This window comes from Camellia sinensis, chromosome 5 (assembly GCF_055761805.1).
Source record: "Camellia sinensis isolate YWXY chromosome 5, ASM5576180v1, whole genome shotgun sequence".
NCBI classification, from domain to species: Eukaryota; Viridiplantae; Streptophyta; class Magnoliopsida; order Ericales; family Theaceae; genus Camellia; species Camellia sinensis.
Genome location: NC_138965.1, coordinates 103,915,246 through 103,923,605, shown reverse-complemented (window position 1 = coordinate 103,923,605; position 8,360 = coordinate 103,915,246). Strand labels below are relative to the sequence as shown.

At 35.0% G+C, this 8,360-nt stretch overlaps 1 protein-coding gene across 4 annotated transcripts; it reads left to right on the top strand.

Annotated features, from left to right (window-relative positions):
- Positions 1-2,199: 2,199 nt before the first annotated feature.
- On the top strand, positions 2,200-7,656 carry LOC114273814 (phosphatidylglycerophosphate phosphatase PTPMT2-like). 4 transcript variants are annotated; one of them, XM_082869427.1, is made up of 7 exons: positions 2,200-2,422; positions 2,858-3,090; positions 4,488-4,610; positions 5,549-5,642; positions 5,984-6,066; positions 6,159-6,248; positions 6,891-7,656. In XM_082869427.1, exons 1-7 carry the CDS (start codon positions 2,410-2,412, stop codon positions 7,254-7,256), a joined length of 1,002 nt encoding a protein of 333 aa, XP_082725553.1. In that variant the 5' UTR covers positions 2,200-2,409; the 3' UTR covers positions 7,257-7,656. The 4 variants fall into 4 exon arrangements, with proteins under 4 accessions (XP_082725553.1, XP_082725554.1, XP_082725555.1 ...); XM_082869428.1 differs by having other exon boundaries at positions 2,255-2,422; positions 2,813-3,090; XM_082869429.1 differs by having other exon boundaries at positions 2,261-2,399; positions 2,813-3,090.
- The last annotated feature ends 704 nt before the right edge of the window (positions 7,657-8,360 follow it).

Here is an 8,360-nt window from a genome sequence, read left to right as displayed (position 1 = left end):
TATATTTTAGTTTGTCTCTAAGGTTCCTCTGAAGGTGTCGCATGCAAAACACGTGGTGAGCATTTGGGAAGATAATGGGCATTGCCTCCATGAGGCCAACATGTCGATCTGATATGAATGCAAACGTTTGTCATCACCGAGCGCATTACGAAGATGTTGCAAAAACCATGACCAGTTTGTTGTGTTTTCTGCCCTGACAATCGCAAATGCGACTGGAAACAATCCTGCGTGTGAGTATGGTGGTTAGTTGGGTGTGAAGGTGTAGGTAGTTGTGTGGAAATATTGGTAGGCATGGTTGTGTGACGTATGTGCATTATATTTGTGTAAATGTTCAATGTACCTTGGTTTCCATCCTTAGATGTAACAGCAAGTAAATTCCCTTTGAACCTCTCATTCAAGAAAGTGCCATCTAGAAAAAGTAATGGTTGGCAATGTTTGAACCCGTCAATGCATGCTTTGAATGATATGAAAAAATGTTCAAACCGGTTGTCATGCTCATCACAATCAATATTGATATAAGTACCCGGGTTGTGTTCCGTTACGGCCTCACTATATCACCGTAGCTGATCAAAAGATGCACTTTGTGCCCCAAATAACTCGCCTCTGGCTTTTTCGACACCTAACCAAGCTACGCGGTAACTTATTTCGAGGCCGTAATTTTTTTTCAAATCAAATGCAACATCAGTAGGCCTAGTCAAAGGCTTGTCGCGAATACGATGTGCGAAGATGTCGGAGACCAAGTCTGATCCCAAACGGCGGTTGTTGACTGTACGAACAACGACGCCACAAATGTGTTCATTGTTCCATTTGCGAAGATAGAAAAAACCGTTAGCGTCCAAAACTCGCGCGTGTACCAACCATGTGCAACCCTTCGACTCTCGCAACGAACACACAGCGGTAATTCTAACTGTATCATTTTTGAGGTACTTGAATTCAAAACCACATTCCACCGCATATTTGCAAAGTACTGTTTGAAACTCGACCGCACCACCTTCGAAACTCTACCCCACATGAGTTAGTCCGTTAGTCCATGATGCTGATAAGAATGTATGCTGATCATGTGGACAGTAGTTTGGCAACAAATCAATATCAGGCTCATTGTTGATCTAGTGAACAGATCGTTTGGTTCCACGCGTGCCGAGGCTTGGTATGGTGTCCACAAAATCATCGTCTGCTGTTACACAGACATCATCGTGTGACTCGACCATAACCTCGATTAGTTGCAAATGAAAAGAGGATGCAGGGTGAACCATATTTTGCATATCTACGTCATTTTGTAATGAGATTTTTTTGTAACCCGGAACATTGAAGAACAATCGAACATTAACCGACGTAAGACCATCAACATTATCACACAGAAAATTAATCAAATCGACAAATGCGTAAGGGGATTTCAGATTGTATGCGACATTCGTGGATCGGAAACAGCACAACAACATAATCACGTCGCCTATCCCTGCATTAAAAAATAATTACAGACGGTTTACAAGGTATGGAGTGAAAGGAAAACACAGAAAAGACCTTGTTTGTGTCACACATAGTGGTCGAATGCACATGCTTAAAACTCATCAGTAATGAAGGTCAAAACAGACGACGATGCAAACTTATGTAACAACCATCATACAAGGGGGAAAATCAAACGGAGTACCTGCAGGTGTGTATCTTCACGGCGTTGCAATGCTGATATCGGTGTAACCCTGAATGTGCTCCCTCTGTGATATGACTGTGGAAGCCAAGTATTGGACAATACGATGTGTTACACGGTGAAGGGGATGGTGATACGGTATGAACGTGATCCCTAATTCTGTGCCAGAAGATTAGTATTAGGAAATGGACTTAATTCCTAATTCTGTGTGACCCAGATAAGGAAAGGGTACAAACGACCAAAATTTGAAAACAGAAATCAAAACAGGACCCATAGGTAATAGTATTATAACAAATGGGATCTCTCAGCATATTTGTCAATCGGTAGGACTAAATGGGATGTATGATAGTGATATGAGATTTTTGGATAATTTTTCCTAAATTGAATATAAATTCGCGTAAATCTTATTTTCTCTTAGTCTAAATCCAAACAAGCCTGAAAGCATTCAAAATACATTTAAATTTCATATTATTACTTAACAAAATAATATTAAAACCTTTTAAATTTTTTTTATTATACACGTCTCATATTATATGTAATTTTATTTACGTCAATTTTTTTTTATCAACCGTTTATTACAACAGAGCGGTACATTTTAATTTCTTTCTTTGTCAGAGCGTTACATTTCAATTCGGTCGAGTTGTTAAGCGGAAAGGAAAGCTCTAGAGAGAGAGAGAGAGCGCTATTTAATGTTTCGATTCGACTGACCATTTCGCATTCGCATTCCTTTTCTTGTTGATATTCGCATTGAATGGTAGGATTCCATGAAGTTGAAGAGTATGTATTTTCTGGAATTGAATCTTCTTTCAAGTTTTGGTGTACGAATTGTAGAACTTGTATTTTGAGTCTAGTTTTGAATTGATTTGTGGTTCGTGGGATTGTATTTTTCATTGTGGATACCTCAATTCATGGTTTCATTTCTAGGTTTATTGGTTATTTTATCAGAATTTCGTTTGAGTTAAGTTGATTTGTGGGTTTTTGCAATTTTTTCCAATTTTCATTGGTTTTTAGGTCTGATTTAACGTTATGGGAAGGTGATATCGAAGGTGGTTGTCATTTTTTAAAATTTTGCTGTATCTGGTATTTTGGTTCCAATCTTGATTTGAATTTGGAGGTGTGATTGTGATTCTGTTTGAAGTTTGATTGACATTTAGTTTGATTTTGAAGAAGGTTAGGATTAAAAGGTAGTTGTTATTTGGTTGAATTGGTAAGTGCATATCGGAATTGGAAGCATGTATATTGAGGAACTCAAGGAGGTTGGGGAGTTTGAAAATGGGGAGGAGCAGTCTCATCCTGATCTGTATCAGGGTGCCATAGTTGTTTCAGAAGCGAAACGGGCTTTGGTTGGAGCAGGGGCTCGTGCCCTTTTCTATCCAACACTGTTGTACAATATTTTGAGAAACAAGATTCAATCTGAGTTCCGCTGGTGGGATAGGGTTGATGAGGTATTATACCTACACATTGAAACTTTCTCTTTGTGTTTCTTATGCTATACAGTTTACTTTTTGTTTTAAGCACTTGTCCATATGTGTTATCAATGCACTGTCCTTCATTCTCTGGATAACCCTAAATCCTTCCTTCTTTGAGTGTTAATCTTAGGAACGGATTGAGGAAGCAAAATGAAACAATATCTTATTATGCAGTATTGATAAATAACTGAATTGATTTGTGATTTTATGATCTTACTGATATGAGTTTTTGTTCTAAACTGCTGGAATCAAACCATAAGCACGTAGTATCCATTGGGTATCGATCATCAGTTACATAAAGGAGAGAAGACGATAAAGTGCAAGGAAAGCATTCAAAAACCATATGTTATTTAAATAAGCTATGGGATAATAGTGGTAGGTATTAAGTGGATTTGATGACTTATAAAGAAGGTTTTAAATAACGGTTGCGGCTGTTGTAACAATTATGGTGGGGTTGATGCGGTTACAGGATGTAATACATGGTGGCCCCAACCTGAGCTGTGAATTTGTTATTTCTTTGCACAAATTTAGGAAAACTTACAGGTATGCATGTTTTTATTTCAAATTCACTTTCAGTGGGATTCAAAATGGTTTTTGATGGGTTTGGTTTAGTTTTTAAGCATGACCTATTATGGTTACCACCACTTGTTACATAATGTAGTTTTTAAACGTTACACATTCCGAATCATGGTACACTTTTGTTCCAAAACAGTAAATTTGATGATCCAAAGTAATCCCATTCAAATATATTTTCTCAAGGTTTTTTTATGAAAAAAAAACCAATTGTAATGAACTAGAATCTAATGTAAGTGAAATTTAACATGAAAAAAACATAAAAAATGAGTTTTAATGTTCATAAAAATGTGTTGACATATGATTAATTTAGAAAAAAAAAAAAAAAAAATTCTATATTTTATTGGATGTCTAATTGTTAAAAAAAAAAAAAGAATCTCTATACTAAAGTACCTTAAATTGTTATAGTGTAAATTACACTTGCCTACCACTATCGTACCACAATTTAAAACATGTGGTGTACTGTGTTCCCATTCCACATTCCAGGTAACATAGCCTGAGAATCTCAGTTTTTTATTTCATGAATCATTTATAAATGCAAGGCTTTAAATTTTACTTCTTCATTGAACACATTCTAATTCTTATTTATGATTCTGTGTTGTTGAGAGCAAATCTAATAAAATATGTGGAATGCATGTTTCTCTTAAAATTACCTGTTAGCATGACTGCAGTCTAAAGATTGTATTCATTGTTTAGGTTTGTGGTTATTAGATGTAGTTTTGTGTTCTGTTCACAGTAACTCCCATTTTAGCAAATTGGCAATATCTTTCATGAAGTGCTAACTTATTTTCTGTTATCAGTTTATATTGTTAGGTGCTGTTCCATTTCCTGCTGACGTTCCACACTTGAAGGAACTTGGTGTTTCTGGAGTGGTTACGCTTAATGAACCATATGAGACTTTGGTCCCAACATCCTTATATCATGTGAGAATTGTCACTGTTGATTTGTATTTGTATTTTTTACACCATTGTGTTTTATTATCTTTGATTGTGATAGTTATGTTGAAATGAATATTCAGTAACATAGAATATCATTGTTGTTAACTATATTATTTAATATTACACTTTCAACTGGGTTTGGGATAATTCTATTTGCATACCACAAAAAATCTCAGCACACACCATTTATACAGGTCGAATATAATTTTTTAAACAAAAGTCAAATGTTCAGACATTAACATCTGAACAAAAAACATTGTTCGGACATAACCAATTGAATGAAATGTATATCTGAACAACTGTTTTTTGTTCGGAAGTTAATGTCTGAACATTTGAATTTTGGTTAAAAAGTTTATATCCAAACGATATATATGGTATGTATTGAGATTTTCTGAGGTTTGCAAATAGAATTTCCCCTGGGTTTGTGCATGTTGTCTTGAAGCTGGCTGATTTTATATTGGATTGAGGAAGGGCTACCCGAAACCAAAACGCTTAATCAAACATGTTAATATTCTAGTTTGAGTCTTTGGAACTATGAACTGGATTGAAAATTCTTATCACTGGATGGGTTAGATAGAAGCTAGTGGGTTATTAACGTGTAACTGCAGTGGAGTCAACTTAGACTCTTTTGAGGGGCTTCTACATGAACAGCTCAAAGTTAAATGAGTTTCTGGAAATTTGAGGGAGGGCGTAGTGGTCCTCCACAAACCCTCTATGTACAAGCAGCCATGGCTCTGGTTAAAGTTGCCACTCTATGCTTACTCTTTTGCATATTGAATTTTGGCAATTTGGAGTCAGTTTTTAATTAATAAAAATAAGTTCTTCAAATGCACATTGAATGCCTTCTATCACTTATCCTTGTCTTTCAAACTAATGTCAAAGTGCTTATCTAAATTGTGTATTTTTTTCCACATATTTTGCAGAATTACAACGTTGAACATTTGGTGATTCCTACCAGAGATTATCTTTTTGCTCCATCGTACATTGATATTTGTAAAGCTGTAGACTTCATCCATGGTAATTATTCTTTTCAAGTTTCTTGCCCATTTTGGAGCATGCTGTTTTCTTAGTACGTAAATAATTTAAGTTGTTGAACTGACTTTTTCTTCCACAAGACATTAAGTGTTATTCTTTATTGGTTTATTCATATAAAGACGGAACTCGAAATTTATGGAGTTCAGTCAGTCATGTTATGATTTTGCTCTGTAAAATTTTCCGAACATGTCAAATAAGTCTATTATTTGAGTATCCACTTTCTTTTATATTTTTAAAAGAGGGGGGGGGGGGGGGGGGTGTGGAAACTGTTAGCAGTTTTTTTAAATGCAAGTGATTTATTTCTTTGTTTTGATTTTTTGAAGTGAATGCATCTTGTCGTAAAACAACATATGTTCACTGTAAGGCTGGTCGAGGGCGCAGCACAACCATTGTTCTATGTTACCTGGTATGCATCACAGATTAGAACATTAATCCATTATGAATCATCAATTGGCCTTTTAAAAGTTGCTTCTATCTTATATTTCCCTTCTCAAATAGGTGGAACACAAGCAGATGACTCCAGATGCTGCATATGAGTATGTGAGGTCCACTAGGCCGAGGGTACTCCTGGCCCCCGCCCAGTGGCAGGTGTGCACTTTTTTTTTCTTCTGCCATGCAGCATGTTGCTGCTGCATAAGCTTTATATTAGACATTGTATTTGGACTAATCCATGAAGTGCTCATATACGCATTGAATCCATCCCATAACTGTTTCCATTTACAAGTTGGGGTGTAATTGTGGCATTATTTTTGTTGTTGTTCTTGCAGTGTTTACCTTTTGTCATTTATGAAAAACGCCTTCAATTTGTTTTTTTCTTTTTTATAATTTGAAGATATTTGTTTTTCCCAAACACGTTAATGTGTACTAATTTGGCGTTGTTTTTATAATTTGAAGATATTTATGTTTAAAACTGTTTTCTTGTTTGGTGTTGTCTATCTCTGGGAACATGGCAGTGTGTGCACTCGTAAATTACTTGTGTCACGGAATGAATACATATTTTTCCAATCCCTTTGGGTTACTCCAACTTCCGTAAAGAAAAATAGAAGTTGGTGTTTGTTGGGTGTTGAATATTAAAATTGCTGTCATTTAATTGAGGATGGTATATGTGGGTCTATTCGTGTGATAATAAAATTGCCTTCATTGTCAATCTACCATAATGAATGCATGTTTCCTTGTGAGTTTAGCTACAAATTATGAATAATGAAATAGCCTTAAATTTTGATCATGCAGGCTGTTCAAGACTACTACTTTCACAAGGTGAAAAAACCCAGAAGCAACGTCTGCACAAACGATTCCAGAGGTAAAAGTGTTGGCTTCCTGGCAAAACATGACCTGGTGGACTTTGACGACAGCTCCGTAGTCGTGGTTACCGAATCTGACCTTGCTGGATATGATGGGAGCTGTGAATCAGGCCTAGTAGGCGATGAATCATTAGCAGAGCTAAGCCTGGTTTGTAGGGTTCAGTTTGCTAAGCAGGCTGCTATTGCCAGGCTTTCATGCCTGTGGCTTCGTCGCCACAGCCAGAAATTATCGAGGAAGAACTCACCGGGCACTGATGAGTTGGGAAATATTGGTGTTGACATTCAGGTTTATTGAGGTGTTGGTACTGGTTGGGGGAGATTGAACCAGTCAGTCTTTTTACATTTTTGTTTTGATTGTTACTGCAATGCCAGATGAGTCATAATGAATGTTTTTGGAACCTCTTTTTTTTTCCTTTTTTAGGTGGGAGGTGTGTGGACAGTAGGATTCATGTTATTCCCAGCCTTGCCCGGCTGAGAGGTTTGGACAAGCTGCTGGGCATTGAAATGTGGGATGCAAATTTATACAAGAGTTTGTATTGTTTATGTTGCACAAGGAGAGTCCAATTGTGAAGCTTAGTTGAGTTTGTGTCTGCGAAGGAAATGCAAAAGCTGGTATTTGTACATGGATTAGGTAATGCTGTTTCTATGAAAGAGTGAACTTTGTGTGCTCTCTAATATATGTTGCTCTCTTACAATGGTGATGTGTGTGTCTATACTTGTAGTGATTTTACTGTTCATACAATAGCTTTAACTTTTCCTTTTTCATTTTGCCCTTTTTCTTTCTTTTTTTTTTTTTTTTCAAATTTATTTATTTATTTATTTTGTTGTTTTGAGGGGTTTTATGAGAAATTCATCCTTTCTTCATCATTCCCTTTTTATTTATTTATTATTTTATTTTTTTTGCTTTTGTCCTTTTGGTTCTTTCTCTGCCGCATCTTTCTTCTTTTTTAACGTTTTTCCGTTTGATTGATTTTTTTTTTTTTTTGTGAAGAAATTATAGAAAAAAACTTTACATTTTAATTTTGTCAATTTAAATCGTAATGTTTTTTTAATTTTTAATTTAAACTATTTGTTTATTTTTATTAAATAAAATTGATAGAAAAATGAGTGTTTTAGTCATTAAATTCAATAAAAAATGATATTTTTAGATATTTTATGTATACATTGAAATTGATAATTAAAATATTCATTCTCCATCGATTTTATTTGACAAAAATAGGCGAATGATTTAAAATTGAAAATAAATAAAAAAATAGTATTTAATTGATAAATTTAAAATTTATTTTGTTAGAAATTCAAACTCTATTTTTTTTTGTTGTAATTGTCCCTTTTTTGTTTTTTTTATTTTATTTAAGGGTTTGGCTCTTTTATCTTGTTTAATTTTATTATTTATTAATAT